The sequence below is a fragment of the Euleptes europaea genome, chromosome 1, assembly GCF_029931775.1.
Source record: "Euleptes europaea isolate rEulEur1 chromosome 1, rEulEur1.hap1, whole genome shotgun sequence".
Lineage (NCBI taxonomy): Eukaryota > Metazoa > Chordata > Lepidosauria > Squamata > Sphaerodactylidae > Euleptes > Euleptes europaea.
Window position 1 is genome coordinate 131,711,574 of NC_079312.1, and position 19,617 is coordinate 131,731,190.

Below are 19,617 nucleotides of genomic sequence, written 5' to 3' on the forward strand. Positions count from 1 at the left end.
AAATGAACCCAGGCAGGCATGACACACAAGAAGTCTACAGCATTCATTTTGCTCCTGGATGCTTAATGCAGCAAAGCTGATTGTAAGGATCTCCACTGCAAGTTTTAGGATAGATCACTGAAAAACAATTAGCAGAAAAAAGCACTAGCCAAGAAACAGCAGCTTCTCCATAGTTGCGAAGTTTGATCTAATAACTAGATTTTGAAACAGATTTCTCTACAATATTTGCAAACCAACACATTTCCTCTACAACCTCCATACTCTACTTCCTACTTACAGAGCCGTCACAACAACAAAAGACCTTGAGAAGACATTACTCGCTCGGCGTCGTTCTGCACATCCTCTTGCGAAGTGTTGCGTGCGGTTCGCCTAAGATTTCATGCAAAGCAAGAACAGCAGGAATACTTCTGCACACGCTACCGTTTTGTGTAGAAACCCCACAGGGCACAAGACTGAGCAGTACTGCAGAAGCAGCTCATCGCCCAAGAAACCAGGAGGTCCCAGCATTGTCCACGAAACTCACTGCGAGGGACAGGCAGGCAGATGACACAAAAAGAGAGCTCGGAAGCACGTCAGAGAAAAAAAGATCAACGATGGCTCCCTTGTGCAAACAACCAAGCAAGAGCACTTTTACACGTCCCCACCACTTCTCAGCTGCTACAGCGGCAAACTGGGGGAGGGGTGAAGAGAAAAGGGGAAGGACGCCACTAGTTACGCTGACTGCTCTTTACTACTTGAACGTCTCACCTGGCAGTCGCTGCTTCTGCAGAACTCCCCTCAGGCCAGCCTTCCTGGCACCTCGCCTCCCCCTTTGAAGGCAGAATGGAGCTCAGGATTCAGCCTACTTTCTCAGCCTCCAAAGAACAAGCCCAAAGCACCGGAACCCTCTGCAGTATAAAAGCCTCCCAGGACAAGCAGTCTAGCCAAACGCCCCCCCCCCTCCGTACTGCAGCAGCAGCAGCAATAACAGCTGCTGCTGCTTCCTCCTCCTCTTCCTCCCCCCTTCTCCGAGGGGGTTTGCTCTGCTCTGGTCTACTCACCAGGTCCTTTGTGTTTTCCATCAGGCCCTCATGGGCAGGGGATGCCTCCTCCTGCTGCTGCCGCTCTCCTCCCCCCTCCCGCCCCCTTGGCTCAGCCCCCTCCCCCAGGCTCGCCCCCTCCCCTTGCTGCGGGGCAGGGCCAGGTCGGAGGAGGAAGAAAGTTCGGCCTCTCACTTTAACGAGGGGAAGAAAAAGACATTCAACTCCGAGCTCCAGAATATCAACAACATTAGCATAACCGCACTGCGCACGCGCCCGACGCCCCCCCCCGCGCCCGCCCACGGCGCGTTCTCATTGGCCCCCTCACTCCGTGGATCGTCCTCGCTCGCCGTACGGGGGCGGGCGGCCTGAACTACGACGCGGAAGAGGAGATGATTGGACCCGGGAGGGGCGGTTAAAAGGGCCGTTGCTTTTCCAAAGCCGCCGTGATTGGCTCGACCGTCACGGTTGACGATTCTCTTCCCGCTGTTTCCTTTCGCTGAGGCCCAGGTGTCTTTAGAAGCGTGTGCCGCTATGGGAAAACAGGCCCGTTCCCACCCCCCACAATGTGAGCTATGGAACAGCCCACCAAGAGAGCGGTTCTTATGAGGAAAAAATAAATAAATCGAAAAATTGGGTCATGTGAAAGAGAGGCGGGGCTGGAAAGGCGTCACGTGAGGAACGCTTCTCAACAGAGATGAAGTGAGACCATAGAGGTAGGAAAGGTGCGCGTCATACGGTACCTTCACTTCCGGCATTCATTTAGCTACCGCCATAAGAGGGACCCGAGTGAAATAGCTGAAACAACCTCAGATCTCTATAGTTCCTTTTTCCCGTTCTTAGCATCAATTGTTCCACACGTTTCTTTTTTTTAAAAAAAAAACTTTTTTCTTTTTAAAAACACTTTTTTCTCTTTAAAAACACGAACACTTGTTAGTTAGATCCATGCCCATCCCCCCCCCATTGGAGGGTGAGAGTATGTGTATCCCTATGGAGGAAAGTTGAAAGAGAAAGTGCCAAACAGGACTACAGCTGAACATCAAGAAAACAAAAGTAATGACTACAGGATTACACAACTTTAAGGATGACAATGAGGAAATTGTTCAAGACTTTCTATTCCTTGGCTCCACCATCAACCAAAAGGGAGACTGCAGCCAAGAAATCAGAAGGAGATTGAGACTGGGAAGGGCAGCCATGAAGGAGCTAGAAAATATTTTGTAGTGTAAGGATGTGTCACTGGCCACCAAGACTAGATTAATTCATGCCATCGTATTCCCTGTTACTCTGTATGGGTGTGAAAGCTAGAAAGTGAAGAAAGCTGATAAGAAGAAAATAGATTCCTTTGAAATGTGGTGTTGGAGGAGAGTGTTACGGATTCCGTGGACTGCCAAAAAAACAAATCAGCGGGTTATAGATCAAATCAATCCTGAACTGACCCTAGAAGCTAAAATGACTAAGCTGAGGCTGTCGTATGTTGGTCACGCCATGAGACGACAAGAGTCACTGGAAAAGACCGTCATGCTAGGAAAAGTTGAGGGCAGCAGGAAAAGAGGAAGACCCAACAAGAGATGGGCTGACTCAATAAAGGAAGCCACGGCCTTCAATTTGCAAGATCGGAGCAAGGCTGTCAAAGATACAACATTTTGGAGGACTCTCATTCATAGGGTCGCCATGAGTGGGAGGCGACTTGACGGCACTTAACGCACACACACACACACACGGGGATATGTGTAAAGAGGGTTCTGGGTCACGTGAAGGGAGAACTGAAGGACGGCGTTTCCGGTTCCGCTCGGGAGGTCGCAGGCGGAGGAAGCATGGAGGAGGTGGCCGCTGCTCGTTGCGGCTTGCCGGCGAGGCGGAAGCGAGCGCGCAAAGACCGGCGCGGAGAGGATGCGGCCCGGGGGGCTGTCGGCAAGGGGGACCCCCGCGTGGCGGCTGAAGACCCGACGGAGAAGGACCAGCGCTCTCGGCACTTGGCGCTTCTGGCAGAGAAGCCTGCGGCGGACCGTGGCCTGGAGGAGCTGGTGTTCGGAGATACGGAGGAGGGCGAGGGCCTGCTGAGGCGGTTGCGAGGCCGCCCCTCTGGGCAGGTATTTTGGCGGGGCGGGGCGGGGGGGAAGCCTCAGTTCGTCTCTCTGGTCACAAGGAATGGGGTGGTTCCCGCATATTTTGAACAGCTGGGTGACCAGCAGGGATTCAAAGCGTGGCCCTTTCTCTGTGTGAGGCGATGCAAGGGAGATGCTAGGCTGCACCTGGGTCGTTTGTTACAAACGGTAATTCTATTAATTCAAACTAAAGTCAATGCATTTACCTGGGCTGAATAAAGACCTTGCATTCATGGCCCATTACCAATGCTGATTTCTCCACCCCCATCTCTCCCCTGGACATCACAGACTCTTCTGCATATCACACCTAATCCCATCAAGCCTGCTATTCACATTTACATACTGTTCCTCTACTTAAAGACCGATGGATTCACATTCTAGCTGTATCTGAAGAAGTGAGCAGTGGCTCACGAAAGCTCCTACCCTACCAGAAAATATTTTTGTTAGTCTTTAAGGTGCTACTGGACTCTTGCCCTTTTTGGTAATTCTATTAGTGGACGTGTAATGTACGCTGTCGGAGATGATGTGTTTCAGCATGGGGGACCCCTTCCCTCTGATTACTATTGTCCATTGTCGGTGGTCCCAGAATAAGCGCTGGTAAGTTTATTTAGTCTTCTCTTTGAAATGTACTTTATTTTTTTCCCCCAGCACGGTAAAGTGGTTAGTGGGAACCTTCTTGAAGAGGAGTCTTGTGATTCCGAAACTGATGATGATACAGACAACTTCCTGCTATCTAAAAAGCCAGCATGGGTGGATGAGGATGATGAAGCTGAGGAAACGTAAGAGAACTTTGTAATAAATTCCATTTGTGAATAGAGAGTGATTAGCTAAGACTGCAGTTCTAAGCAAGTATCATTGATTTATGTGAGACTTACACCAAGTTCGTATGTTTAGGATTGTGGTCTAGTTCCATATTATTTTTTTGTTTTTGCTTGCTTTTGTAGACCTGTATATCTTCTGAATTCTTTAAAAATAATTGTTTGCACATCTCTTCCTAAGACCTGGAACTTTGCTGCTAAAAGAAATTTTTAATGAACTTAATTGAAACTTGCATTGCTGCTTAACAACATAATCTAATGTATGGTAAAATGTAATGTGGTCACTTATCCTAACTCTCAAACTGATTAGCTGAATGGTTTTGGAAAATGTTGCAAATTTAGTGTATGTTTTTATTCTCCTAGAATTGACATGACTCATCGATATAGGAAAAATATGATGAAAAGTGATGCAGAAAGAAAACTAACTAAGGAAAAGCTTCAGAGAAGACTTCAAGAAGAGTGAGCTTTAGTTGTAATATGTAGAAAGATGTAATCTTGGGAAGCCATTTTATTTGAAGTTTGGCCAGAGTTGTGTAGTGGTTAAGAGCGGTGGTTTGGAGCAGTGGACTCGGTTCTGGAGAACCGGGTTTGATTCCCTGCTCCTCCACCTGAGCTGCAGGTACTAATCTGGTGCACTCGTTTCCCCACCCCTACACCTGAAGCCAGCTGGGTGACCTTGGGCTATTCGCAGCTCTATTAGTGCTCTCTCAGCCGCACCTACCTCACAGGTTGTCTGTTGTGGAGAGGGGAAGGTGATTGTAAGCCAGTTTGATTCTTAAGTGGTAGAGAAAGTTGACATATAAAAACCAACTCTTCATCATCATCCAACATTGTACTTTTTGCTTCCAACTTGGCATACCTGTGTTCTCCATTGACTGACAACATGCAAATTAATTTGCCCAAGGACTTTTCAAACCACAATTTCCTATGCAATATAAAATCCACTGTTCTCCTTATGCTTGTTCTGCTCCAAATGCTTGTTCTGTCTCCCTCCTCTCCTTAAATTTGAGAGCGATATGGCTACTTTTCTGCTAACATTAATAGCCTATTACTGGTTACCTAAGTGAATAACATTGTAGTATATTTATTATCGATAACATGCAGAATTATCGGTCTTAGATTTCAGAGTGCTATGGGAGCAACCCCTTCTTGGGCACAGAGGTCTATGAAGAAGGAAATTAGAAAAACAAAAAATGAAGGTAAATAAGAGGGGCTTTCTGTGTTGTGAACCTAAGCAGAGAAGGTCATTATGGCTACAGTTCAAGTAAGTTCCACTGAATTCATAAGGGTCAAGATGTATGTAGTACAAACTAGAAATGTGTGGAATACATTGATTTGTTTCTGTATAAAACTTAACTTTTGATCATTGCTTCTCACAAATATGGCAGCACTTTAATATTTTTAAGTGTAGGTAAAATAAATGCAATATTAAAAATAATTTTCTTTAAGATGACAGTGAAGAGGATGAAGATGCTGATCTACTGCGCAAGACAGGCAATTTTGTGACCACATCTGAATCTTTACCAAGAGGTATTTTACAGGTAAAATATTCTACTTTGTTTTCATGCACATTTGTATCAGTACTTGCAATCAGATACCATGACAAACAGAAGTCTGTGCATGACAAGTACAAACAATGTGTTGCTGTGCTTGCATTCTCCCCCTGTGTCTTTCTGTTGCATGTATAGTGTGACTGAAGGCTTCTGAATGTGGAAAGTTTTGATTCATTCCAGTTCACCATGACACCAAATACAACTGCCTGTGCTAAGAGAAGTTTGCTTTGCCTTCCATACACCCAGATTCTAAACATTGAATCCCAGTTCAGAGTGTCAGATCATCCAGGCTCCTGCATTTAGATGCCATGGTGAATGTGAGTTTAATTTAAGGCTTCCCACATCCTAAGCAAGGAGACTATACAAGCACTGCAACAAGCTGTATTCACACACATCATGAGTAAATTCTGTTAAGATATCTGAAGCAGCTGCTTTAGTTATAAGAAAAATAACATCTCATAAAGGGGTATTGAGAGCATTTTCTTATATTGAATATTCTAGCAGCAAAACCTTGCACGCGATAAACTAGTTAAGTGGAGCTTTCTGAAAACAAGAATAATTATATGTACACGTATATATTTTTCTGTGCTTTATTTAAAATTAAACATGAAAACTTTAGCTCAAGAATAAGCACAGTTCTCATTGGTTACTTAAATACTAGTGGTTTGAGGCAATACATTTATGAATAGTTCTGTCCACTTGGGTCAGTAATGTATTATGGAAATTCCAAATACAGAAATATCTAAACAATTCTAACCTTCTAATTTAGGATATTGCTTTTCCAGATAACTGACTTTAGATGTAATCTACCAGAAGGGCTTCATAATCCCTGTGAATGAGTGTATCACTGCTATTATGCAAGTAGCAGGTTTGCTGGAATGTATAACAATAGTATACATTTAGTTCTGAAGTTTGTTTTTCTATCAATTTGTAGATTGTGCAGCTCTATTCTGACTATATACATGTTTATTCTGCCTTTTATTTTTATTTGTTATATTTATAGCCCACCTTTGTCTCTTTTAGATGAAAAAGTGTTCACACGCTAATAGGGACCGTCTGTCAGATGTAAAACTTACAACTGTGCAGTTCCATCACTCTGCTCAAGTTGTTATGACAGCTGGGGTTGATCAGTCTGTATCACTGTTTCAGGTGAGGAGTTAATGAATGCATCATTTTGTGTTCAGACATTCTAGAGGATTTAAATTATAACTACACTGTTTTACATTACTGTGTGGCTTTTAAATTACGCAGGATGTGATTCTGGTTTGTTTTCTTCCTCATGTTCTTGTTGCTGAAGACATATTTGGTCACAAGTGCAGTGAAATCAGTACGTGAGATACCAAACTTCACTACTAACGTCAGTCCAGAGCATTTACGAGTGGGCCTTACCCATTGTCTGGAATGGAGGCAAAATGGTCTTGTGGAACTCCATCTTCAATACCAGTCCACGCATAGGCTCTGGGATGCAGTCTTTAGTTTGGGAAGGGAGGTGTGTGCATGTGCTTATTGTAAGTCTTTGGTATTTACATTCACGTCAAGCTGGTGTTTGCTGTTATGTTTATTTTTAGACTTCTTTAAAAATATGTACAGTGAAGTGACAAGTAAAAACATTTCTTTTTTTCTTTTTTTTAAGGTGGATGGTAAAACTAACCCAAAGATACAAAGCATCTATCTGGAAGACTTTCCAGTCTACAAGGCACGTTTCAGTGCAGATGGAGAGCAGGTTATAGCCACTAGTATACGTGACAAGCTGTTCTATATATATGATATGATGGGTGGAAAGATTATTCCTGTAAACCATATTAGAGGTAAAGTTCTAACCACTTTTTACATCTTTTTGCACACTTTTAAACAGGTGCAAATGTTATCTGTCAATAAAGGACAAGAATATAGTTTTTTTCCCCCTGAGATAAATACAAAAGGCTTGGCAAATATTTTGAATTATGCTTCTCTGTTTTTACTAGAAAAATACATGGTTGAGTGCTGTCATTAGATCAATCATGTATCATGCTTGGCTATTGTTATTCACACAAGTTAGTATGATTTCGTCATCAGTAAAAATGAGAATCTGTTTCCCTTCCCTGAAATCTGAGACACTGTTTAGCAGCAGTCCTCTACATATGTCCAGATATGAAGTGGAGGTAGAATAAGACCTATTCACTGTCCGCAATGTGCTATATGTTGATTAAAAAAAGTAACAATACATCCTTTTTTTGTTAGCCACTTCAGTAATTAGAATGTGTGCTATAAAATCCCACCTCAGTTCTGTAAACCACTCTTGTAAGAAACAGTAAACATGCACCCAGATTAACACAACTTTTCTGTGTTGTGAACAAGTGGCTGAGTCTGTACAACTGATAACTTGCTATCTATGGTTTTGGAAAATAACTTGTATATACTTTGGAACTAAGTAACATGCTACAGTAATTTTTTTTTCTCCTTTAAGGTTTAGAGGAGAAAATTGTCAGAAAATTTGAAGTATCTCCAGATGGATCATTCCTCCTGATTTTTGGGCTGTCAGGATATCAGCATTTGATATCAATGAAGGTAAAACCACTGCTTGAACATTTAGAAAAGAAGGTTGTTGGTTCAAACTGTAATTCGATTCTATTGGAAAGCTAACTCATTATTTTTTAATATTGTCTCAGTTTGACTGTTGTTGTTTGTTTGTTATGGCCAATGGCATTTTAAAACCTGAAATGGTAAATTAATTTTGGATACTGATTTTTTCCAATGAGCATATGTTTGAATAGGCAGTTCATGATCTGTTGAATTTCTTGACAGACTAACATTCAATCTAAAATGCTACCACTGACAAGCTATTTGCTTAATCCATTTTGAGTTTTCTGTTGTACAAAGTATTAGTTGAGTCAGATTTGTTTAAAAAAAAACATATGGTGGAGATTGTAGAATGGCATCTTCCCAAGAGAGACCAGGCTTCTTTCCCCTAAGCTTCCTGTGAATAATTGCACTGACAAGCATTGTGTCTATATCCTAGACAAAAGAGTTTGTCGGCAGCATGAAAATAAATGGGAGAGCTATTGCATCATCTTTTTCTCCAGACGGCAGAAAAATCTACACACATTCTGGTAAGTCAGTCTTGATGATGTGCAGAATCATTGTGTAGAAGCGGGTATTTTTCAGAGAATTATTTAATTTGATGTCTATTACTGTTTATGGGCTGCTTTAAAAAGCAGCAAACAATAAAAGTCAAACTATTAAAATCTAAAACAATACAGTAAAATTCACAGCTCAATGCAAACTTCCCATAAAACCGCTGAAAACTAGTACGGTGGTGGTGGTGATAAGTACTGCCAAGTTACAGCCAACTTATGGCGACCCTGTACGATTTTCACAGTGAGAAAGAAACAGGTGGTTTGCCATAGCCTGCCCCTGCATAGCAACTCTGGTCTTCCTTGGTGGTCTCCCATCCAGTTACTAACCCGGGCCAACCCTGTTTAACTTCTGAGATTTGATGAAACCAGACTATCCTGGGCCATCCAGTCAAGACAAAAACTAGTGTCCCAAACTAAAATAGCAGCAGTCCCTGTGATTAGATCGTAATCTAATGTTTAATGTAAAACTACAAGATTATAGTTGATATTTAAAATCTTAGACTGGGAGAGGCAGCTTTTTCTTGATCTGCTGTATTTCATGGTTTAGCAGACTGTTTTTAAACCCAGCATTGCAGTTTGATATCTAAGTGGTGCTTAGAGTTATTTTCATCAATATCTTATTTGTCTGTCTACTAGATGAAGGTGAAGTCTTCATATGGGATGTGAAAAGTAGGCGGTGTTTGCACAGGTTTACTGATGAAGGTTGTCTGCGCGGTACGAGCATTGCAGTCTCAAAAAATGGCCAATATGTGGCTTGTGGGTAAGTGAAAGTAAAATCAGCAAATATATTCCTTTGCATCATACAGGCAGATGTCTCTAGGAGACAGTACTTTGTAGATGCTGAAGTTGTTGCCAGTTGATGTCAAGAGTAGCCGGACTAGAGGCAAATTCACACCGGCGGGGGGTTGGGGGAAGTAAAAATAATTTATTGTGCCATTTCTAAAAGATATTGTAGATATTTTGTTTGTAAGTAGTAGTTGATAGGCGTAGAGGGCTCTTCTGGTTTGTAGACCGTATGATAAGTGGCGTATTGAGCAGCCCTTCACACTGGGATGGATAATTTTTACCCAGCCCCATTCTGTGAAGCTGTTTTGGGTAACTCCAGTAGTATAAAAATGGAATTACTGAATTGTGAGTGTTCTGAACATGACTTGTTTAAAACATTTATAAATCTCCACAGGTGCTCAGGACAATTAACAATGGGCTAGATCCTACAATCTAGCACAAGGATCAGGGGTGTTGCCATCTTCCCCTTCCCCCAACACTCTCATTCAAGTCTGGGAAAATAATTCCCTAGGCTGCAGGTTCCACATGAACTCATAACCACCTAGGCTGAAGGGCTGCAGGGGAGTGGGGGAGTGGGGCAAAACTGCCCACTCTTCCCTCTTCCATCAACTTGAAGACTGCTTGTGACTTAACGCTAACAGAGTTAACACCTGTAATGGGTGGCGAGTCCCAAGTTTAGCTAAGATAGTTGACAATTATAATGAGATAAAAATCCCGAATGTCAGTTCAGTGGAGGAGGGGTGAGGTGAAATCTCGTAATTAATCTCAATTCAGCAATTTTATGCTGGAGTCGGCAACTGAAGTTCTTTTGCTAAAGAACAGTGACTTCCAGGTTGGTAAGAGTATGATGTGGGAAACTGAAATGTTCTCCAGCTGGTTTCTGAATCTTGCAGTTTTTAATGGCAGATTTGTGCCCTCTCTGGAATGCGTGTAGATGTGTTTTCTGATAACCATTAATAATATTGAAGCTACGATCATATATAGGTCTGTAAGCTTAACTTAGTTTAATTAAGACTTATATTTTTTATTTTAATGTAGTTTTCCTATGATTATGTTCCAAGGTTGCCTTTCTGTGCACATGAATGTGCAATACTTCCAGATAAATCATGGATAGGGTGTGTGTGTGGGTATTATAAATATGTGTGTATAACTTGTTTCCATTGTGTTTCAATATTGGTTATGGACTGAACTGTTCTTCCTTCTAGTTCTAGTTCTGGAGTTGTGAATGTGTATGCCCATGATGACTGTCTCAGAAAAACCAATCCTAAACCTCTGAAAGCTATAATGAATCTGGTAACAGCTGTTACATCGCTGTCCTTCAATCCCACATCAGAAATACTGGCAATTGCTTCCAAAAAAATTGATGATGCAGTGAAGCTGGTAAGAGGGGTTTTTTTAAGTGAAGGAATAGGTACATTAAATTACATAACGTAAGCTGTGCCTGGCTTTTTAAGGTAACTGCATTTAAGCAGTTCTTTGCAGAAAATGCACTGAGTATGTAGCCCCGTTTTGTAAGGCAGACATTTCAAGGGCTTGTTTGTTCTGTGGATTAGTATTTGAGAAGGAAAAAAACTGGCCTTGTAATCTGCATACCCTAGGAAGTTTACTTCCTTTCTCTTGAGTAAGACTTCAGCAAATCTAGTGAAACTTTGGCATGCTGTAAGAGAGCCAGGGTGGTGTAGTTGTTATGGTGTTGGACTAGGATCTGGGAAACCCAGGTTCAAATCCCCTCTCTGCCTCTACATGACCTCCTTGACTCAAGCAATCACAGCTGGATGACTTGTGTGGCCCAGTCGCATTGCTGGGCCTGGCCTGGATGACTTGCAGGGACACCATGATTGCCGGGCTCTGACCATTTGTCTGGCAGTGGTGTGACTCATCTGGGCCCAACAGCATCTGCCATTGCACAAGTTGCTTGAGCCTGGCATTGGCTGCTGCGTGACCTGTGCCAGCTGGGCCAAGCTGCATTAGCCACTGCTGTTGGGCAACTCGTACAACGTAGCCCTCCTGCCAGGTGAGTTGCCTGGGTAGCAGCAGCCATCTTGCCAAGCCAGGCACCGCACACAGTCTGCCCCAGCAATACTTGTGGATTTCGCCATTCACGGTCATCCCAGGAACTGATCCTCCTACAAATGATGATGGTCTGCTGCTCTTCCCTGCCTTCCCCTTCCTCTGGAAGTCTCCCACCAAAACTCTTCTCTGAGGACTGAAAGAGCCTTGCAAGCAAAATGTGCCACAGGCCACGGACTGTTGCGGTGATGAGTGGGAATCAAGAAAATTGCCTTTTTCTCCCTCTACCGCTTGTACTTTGCATCAGGGGAAGAGGGAAAGTGAGGCAATCTTAACCTGGTTTCCCTGTTGCCGCTGTAGCTTTTCATCCTGTTGCACATTTTGCTTGTGAGCCTCTCAAAGTCCTCAGGAGGAGTTTCAGGATAAAGGGCAGGCTTTTGGAGCAAGGGGAAGATGAGGAAAGAAGACGAGGATGAGTTCTGCTCCATGAATTCTTCTGAATCTAGTCTGATGCTCTAAGTTGCAGTAACTCAAAAAAACAGCAGAGAATATTATGGACATGGAAATAACAAAATGCCATAACATCAGTGAGATGACATCCCTTAACATCAGTGAGAGATGGTTATTAAAAATAAAAGTTTTTATGAGCTCTTTAAAATCCATCACCCTTTAAGTGTTTTGAGGGTATATAATCCCTTTTTTATAATCCCTGTTTATTAGATTTATAGGCTGCCCTTTTCAGGCCGAAGCCAGACTCAGAGCGGCTCACAACCTTTTAAAAGAACTTAAGACCAATCCATAAATTACATTTACAACAGTATATCTATAATAACATAAGCAGCAATAACATTTTTAATTTCCCTACATATATTTTAATTTCATGTTCTGAGGGGGCCCTTCAATTCCATTCTTTGGTTTTGCATTGCAAGGCATATCTTTTTCCTTCCTAGTTCAAATTTATTATATATTTAGCATGTATTTTTGTAGACCATTGTGGGTGTTTAAGAGGCTTGTTATGTAGTGCAGGGAGCTGTAATTAGGATAATCACAATGACTTGATGAACATGCTGAAGACTTTGCTTAGCAGGTTTCTAGGATACTTTGAAGGACCTTTTACTGTTCTTGAATTAGAATGCAAGCACTTGATGACAATAAAGTGCACTTCTGTTTTTCACCCTTCGATTTATTTCTTTGCTTTGTTCCCCTCTTCTTAACAGGTCCACATTCCTTCCCTTACGGTATTCTCAAATTTCCCTCTGTTTGGAGGAAAGGTAATATACTTGGCTGAATCTATGGACTTCTCACCCAGAAGTGGATTTTTTTCTGTAGCAAATAACAAAGGCAAAGCTTTATTGTATAGGTACGTATTGAATTAAACAAATATAATTGTGATTGTACTCTTTATTGTTTTAGTACATTAAAAGCTTTGGTAACTGGCATCTCTGGGGAATGGGAGTTGCTGCAGCAGCCATGCCTTGGACCTGGCTGGAACCCACAGCTCACTCCACTGTTGCCTGCTTGGGGCTGCTGGCACTTGCTGCTGCTGGCAGGCAACAGTAGTCCAGGGATGCCTGTTAACCAAGTTGTCCAGTGAACTGAATGCTCGCCAAACTGTGGTTGTATTTATGTTCCTATTTCAGACAGTTGTCCCCAAAGGGTATTTGCTTAATCAAGAAATTGGCATGCTTAGCATTAATTTCTAAAATTTGATAATTTAGCGTAAGACTCCACCTTCTGGAGCTCCAAGTCTGGGCAGGCATTCTTCAGAATCCTCTTTTCTTTAGTACACCCCACGTGTCTCAATAAAGGGGCAGAGAGGGATTTACAACACCCTTAGCCCTTGCGCTCTCTCCAAACCTTGGTCCACCTTCTAATTGCTTAGCTGTGGCCAGGCCTGTCCTCCCAGATGACTAATAAAGGCCTGCCTGGAGGTGGGGCCACCCCGGGCTCTGCCTGTACCTTCCAATTAGGGGTGAGGCCTGGCTCATTCCCAGTTCCTGGGCCAATGGCCTTCCCTCCCTCATTGGCCTCACCTGACCTGAGGCTTCATAAACAGCCTTCTGCTGGCTGGTGCTGCTCCCAGGAAGTCTCATCCCCTTCCCCTGCCTGTCTCCAGGTCCTTTCTTGGCCTGAGATGATTAGGTTGGCATGGCCAACTGTCCCTGGATGTGCTGACAAGGCCTGCTCCCCCTCCCCCAGTCTGCCTCAGCTCACCCATAATCATAGGGAAGGATTTTCCTGCCCTGCCGACATTGCTGTAGCTGTCCAGCCTGGTCCTGGTGCAGATGGTGAGGGGGGATTCTTCTGGTCTGATGTCACCGCAGCTTCCTGGCTGGCCCCCAGAGCTGTGGGTAAGTGCAAGGAGGGTTTTGCCAGCCCTGGACATTTAGATTCCAGTCTATTCATAATAAAACAGATTTTCACTAGTCTCTGTGAAATTTGATTTCCCCACTAATGAAATTCTTCCTTTCTTTAAAATATGTGTGTGTGTGTTAAGTGCTGTCAAGTCGCTTCCGACTCATGGCGACCCTATGAATGAAAGTCCTCCAAAATGTCCTGTCTTTGACAGCCTTGCTCAGATCTTGCAAATTGAAGGCTGTGGCTTCCTTTATTGAGTCAATCCATCTCTTGTTGGGTCTTCCTCTTTTCCTGCTGCCCTCAACTTTTCCTAGCATGACTGTCTTTTCCAGTGACTCTTGTCGTCTCATGACGTGACCAAAATACGATAGCTTCTAGGGGCAGTTCAGGCTTGATTTGATCTCGAACCCACTGATTTGTTTTTTTGGTAGTCCACGGAATCCGTAACACTCTCCTCCAACACCACATTTCAAAGGAATCTATTTTCTTCCTATCAGCTTTCTTCACTGTCCAGCTTTCACACCCATACATAATAATAGGGAATATGATGGCATGAATTAATCAAGTCTTGGTGGCCAGTGACACATCCTTACACTTCAAAATCTTTTCTAGCTCCTTCATGGCTGCCCTTCCCAGTCTCAATCTCCTTCTGATTTCTTGCCTGCAGTCTCCCTTTTGGTTGATGGTGGAGCCAAGGAATAGAAAGTCTTGAACAATTTCAATTTCCTCATTGTCAACCTTAAAAGTTGTGTAATTCTCCTGTAGTCATTACTTTTGTTTTCTTGATGTTCAGCTGTAGTCCTGCTTTGGCACTTTCTCTTTCAACTTTCAGCAGTAGTATGTATACCCCACCTTTTTGTCAATAGACCTCCAAGGCTTTTTCCTACCAACTGCTTTGTGAGTCTTAATAATCTTCTGGACTGCCATTAGAATTTGTTTTGAGCAGGTGTAAAAAGGCAGGAGGAGCCCTGTGGCACAGAGTAGTAAGTTGCAGTACTGCAGTCAAAGCTCTGCTCACTACCTGAGTTCAATCCCCACGGAAGTCAGTCTCAGGGCGCCTGCTCAAGGTTGACTCAGCCTTCCATCCTTCTGAGGTTGGTAAAATGAGTACCCAGCTTGCTGGGGGTAAAGTGTAGATGACTGGGGGAGGCAATGGCAGACCACCCCATAAACATAGTCTGCCTAGTAAACATCGTGATGTGATGTCAACCCATGGGTCAGTAATGACCCAGTGCTTGCACTGGGGAGTACCTTTACCCTTTTAAAAAGGCAGGAAAAGAAACATTCCTTGATGAGATTGTTCCTAAGAGTCAGATTTGGATGTGACTGACACCATAATAGGTCTCTTGGTCTGCATAATTCTTTGTCTTAAAATATACATTTAGTTTAGCATAGTACAAGAGGAAAAACAAGTTCTAAGCAAACTTCCAGAGTTTAGGGGAAGTGTAAGATTGAGAAATTAATATATATCCAAGCATTGGCTATGATCTAGCCAGTTAGTATTTTGTTCAGTTTGGAAGCATTAAACATGTACTTAAATTAATCCGCTGAAATGAATGGGATTAATAGACCAATGCTATTCAGAGTCAGGTACACTTAAGCCCAGTAAAATCACCTGATACAAGGCTCATAAGATTGCAGCATTAGAATTTCTTTAGAGTGGCTGCATTACACCCATTCTGTAAATTCCCTTAATGTGAAAATTACCATCATTATACCTGAGGACTTGTACATACTACTTTGTCTCCTTTTTGAAAAAATAATATTTATGGTTTCTGGCTTGCCTAATGGATGGTAAATAACTGTATATAAAAGTTCAGGAAAATGGTAAATAACTATATATAAAAGTTCAGGAAAATAGCATGGTTCTACTGGGATCTAGTTTTTTAAGATAAACTGCTTCACAGCGGCTCAGAGTGGGAATAGTTCTTATGAAATGCTTAACTCTATTTTAACATTGCAGGTTGCAACACTACTCAGACTTCTAAGCTGTCTACTTTAGAATGAGGTAATTTATCAACCAAAACAAGGATACCACTGGGGAATTGCTGGCTGTGTAGCTTAACTCTTATCCCAAAAATCTCAGCTGTTATATCAATATGCAGCTAAATTACTGTTAATTCCTGTGAAGATATACAAATCCACTTAGCACCGCTGTGGATTTTCTTAAATATGACTTTATAAAAAGGTGCATCAACATTTATTTACTTTATTTGTATTCTGCCTTTCTCCCCAAAGGGGATCCAAAGAGGCTTATATCATTCATCTCTCTTCTCACAACCCTGTGAGATAAATAAGGCTGAGGGTGTGTGACTGGCTCACGGTCACCCAGCAAGCTTCCATGGCAGAGTGGGGATTCAAACCTGGGTTTCCCAGATCTGAATCGGACACACTAACTACTACATCACACTGTCTGAGATTAAAGGGCAATTTAAATATTCGTTTTATATTGACTTGAATTGATTTTAGTGCATCTTTATATTTATTTACATTATTTATAGTCCACCTTTCTCTCAGGGACTCAAGGCGGATTACATATACTGTGTCAGTACAAAATGAGACATTCAACAACCAATGCATTAGGATTTTAGATGTCTGGAACCACCAGAAAGACCTGCAGCATAGCATAAGTATTCACATGATACATTAAGCAGTATAGAAATTACATAAATAGGATCCTACTTACAATAAAGTATTCACAGCAGCATAGACCAGTCTCTAATTTATCCAAGCAAGTCTGTAAAACCATTTTGTACAGTGCAGCCCTATTATCTGTGCAGAGAAGCCCTCTTAAATAATTAAGTTTTGCATAGTTTGCAAAAAGCCAGGAGAGTGGGAGCTCAAATATAACTATTTCCTTTCACTAGGCATTCAGTATTGTTAGATGCTTTAATACCATGCTGATGCACCACTGTTCTTAAAATTAAACTACAAAAGCTACTTTGTAGGATGCAGTGGTTTTCACATGTACTGACCTTGTTTGTGCTTTTCTCTTTACAGATGGTGTAATCTATGACTAAGAATGTGGATGTATTTCATTGCTTTGAATTTTTATATGCATCTTACTTGAGTAATAATACAACTATTGGTAACTTTACAAACTGGTCTTCAGTCTTTTCCCGTTACATCACCAATGTAATATTGAAAAGAGCACATTGCATAGGAATCAAGGCAAATCCACACACACAGAGAAATCATGTTGCAAGGTTTCTTGGGTCCACTAACAAAGCAGAAAAACCTAAGGAGAAAACAAAAATGATAATGTGGAAGAAAGAGTCGTAGTCTAGTTCTATTTCTGACATTCTACAGTATAGGCAGTGATTTTTCCCCCCTTGGAGTGGAACTGCTAGGCCTTTTGATTCCTCTCACTTGCAATCTGGAGTGATTGATTTCATTCAGTGAACCTAAGCTAAATGCATATGAATTGCAGAGGAAGCATGAATAAAGTAAAATTTCTCCCATAAAAACAAAAATACTATAATGACATTACCTAACACATTCATTGGTGATGGGCTCATGACTAAAGAAAGCATCACTTCATACAATGTATATGAAAGTGCTGCTGGCTTGGATAACTTTTTTAAGCGATGTGACAAATTTGTCGAGAATAGCACTATCAGTGGTTAAACAGAACATCTGTAATCAGAAGCAGTACACCTTTGCGTACTAGATGCTGGAGACAACCAATGGGGGAAACGAGTAAGTGGAACATTACCATTGTTGGAAATAGTGCAGGAGAGGAGGAATTTTCAATCTGATCTGAGCTCTCTTATGAGATGCACACCCCAGCCGTCTAAATTTATCTTCTACATGCTGAGAGATCCATATAACTGGTAATTTTGTGACACTGGAAGGCACTGCACATAGTTAACTTAAAGCTTATCTCAGTGCTTTGAACAGTAGTGTAATACTGGCCCTAAGCAATCATTGTTGGGTACTTGATTCTTTATCATTGGTTTGCTTATATTTAAATGTTCAACAACAAACCCCAAAAGCCTGTTTTTCAAATATATCTCTGGGTTACAGTAAGGCAGTTGTTGCCATTGCAAACTTTTCTCAAAATAGTTGCAGCCAATTTCTGTGCAGCATCTGTAATTTACAATGGAATACTAAGAACAGTTGCTGGAGCAGTCAGTGCTCTTGAACATATCTTGAATAGATGTGCTTAGGGTTGCTGTCTATTCTTCAACACTCATAAGTACCCCACCTTACTTAAGAGGCAGGGCTCATGGTTTCAAATAATCTCCTACAAACAATAGGATCCAGAATTGTTCGTTTCTAAACCAACTGGGTTTTCTCATATCTTGCTTGCAGGAAAAGCATTGAGTTTTTTATTCCCCCAACATATTTCTGTTCAAAGAACCAAATGGGAATACCAGCATCATACTGTGGAATAAGTATAGCCTTAAACTGCAAACAGTATGCAAGCAAAACTAGATTGGTTTGTCCACTGTTAGCCTTCTGTAATTACACAATAGCTGTGTAAATAACACGTTATGTAAATTTATGATCCCCAGTAAGCAATACATTTAGTGGACAGAGATGTTGTTTTGTTATGAATACGATCCATTAATTCATTAAATTTTGTGAAAGTGAACATTAAAAATGTTTGCATGTTAACATAAAATAGTGATTTTAACTATGAATATAACAAGGGAGTGCTGTTAATATTTCTACATTAATGAACAATTTCAAGAAAATTTGCTGTCGAGTATTAGGTAAGAGCCAACAGACTTCAATACAAAGACTTTTCCTTGGCAGCTGCTGGTTAGGGTTAGGGTTACTTATAGCCTAGAGAGTGTCTTGCTAAGTGTATACTAAGAGACTCTAATAAAAAAGATCAGCCATATTAATCTACCTTTTAAAAATTCCATCCTTTTAATCATACTTAAACTGTAATTCCTGCTTGTTTATCCCAATAAGCCTTTAAACACTATCCTACAAATGACAGGTTTGGGTTTAAAATCTTTTTATCAGTAATTTCAATAAACATTGAAATGAGTTCATTCTTTTCACTGGCTATGTGGTTAGGAACATGGTTGTAATCCCCAGACAGATATTGCCACTTCTCTGATGGGGGGTGGGGTGAGGAAGTGCCCTTTTTATGCGGATTTGCATAAGTGGTTGCAAAGTTAAAATGGCCTAGTGAAAAAGAAACAGGCCTATCTTTTCCATTGAGAGTCTGCAAGTAACAGTGTCAGAGCAGGCACTGGAAGACCCAGGTATGAATCTCAACTCTGCCATGGAAGCTTGCTGGGTGATCTTTCCACGTGATTAAGTCATAATAAATGGAGGAGAGCCAATGTTGTAAGTACTTTTCTCTCATGGGGTAGAAAAGTGCTATACCTGTCTAACCATATAATAATAAGCAGAGAAGGTATGAAATCAAGGCCAAATGTTTTAGGAATATTTGGCAGTGAGAATTGGAGTATTCACACTACAGATGGTTTAAAAGTGGTTTAATAGCCAAAATTCAGCTAAGAACTGTTGGGTAAATCTGAAGATTTAATCTGAAGGGCTATGCTTACCAAGTGTCTTAAAATGACAACACGTGAAGAACACATGAAGCTGTGTGTGTGTGTTAAGTGCCGTCAAGTCGCTTCCGACTCATGGCGACCCTATGAATGAAAGTCCTCCAAAATGTCCTGTCTTTGACAGCCTTGCTCAGATCTTGCAAATTGAGGGCTGTGGCTTCCTTTGAGTCAGCCCATCTCTTGTTGGGTCTTCCTCTCTTCCTGCTGCCCTCAACTTTTCCTAGCATGACTGTCTTTTCCAGTGACTCTTGTCGTCTCATGACGTGACCAAAATACGACAGCCTCAGTTTAGTCATTTTAGCTTCTAGGGTCCGTTCA

At 41.8% G+C, this 19,617-nt stretch overlaps 2 protein-coding genes across 3 annotated transcripts in view; one reads left to right on the forward strand and one right to left on the reverse strand.

Annotated features, from left to right (window-relative positions):
• The window catches only part of MBTD1 (mbt domain containing 1), a 62,913-nt gene extending 61,796 nt beyond the window's left edge, over positions 1-1,117 (reverse strand). For both annotated transcript variants that reach the window (XM_056856953.1, XM_056856944.1), the window contains exon 1: positions 1,041-1,117. In XM_056856953.1, the coding sequence (XP_056712931.1) occupies positions 1,041-1,061 (21 nt within the window). In that variant the 5' untranslated portion in view covers positions 1,062-1,117. The remainder of the gene's footprint in view (positions 1-1,040) is intronic.
• A 1,716-nt stretch (positions 1,118-2,833) lies between these two features.
• On the forward strand, positions 2,834-15,835 carry UTP18 (UTP18 small subunit processome component). Its single transcript, XM_056857214.1, has 13 exons — positions 2,834-3,109; positions 3,773-3,903; positions 4,306-4,401; positions 5,062-5,141; positions 5,392-5,483; positions 6,519-6,644; positions 7,129-7,303; positions 7,942-8,042; positions 8,494-8,584; positions 9,248-9,371; positions 10,603-10,777; positions 12,625-12,767; positions 15,729-15,835. Exons 1-13 carry the CDS (start codon positions 2,834-2,836, stop codon positions 15,751-15,753), a joined length of 1,635 nt encoding a protein of 544 aa, XP_056713192.1. The 3' UTR covers positions 15,754-15,835.
• Positions 15,836-19,617: the final 3,782 nt, after the last annotated feature.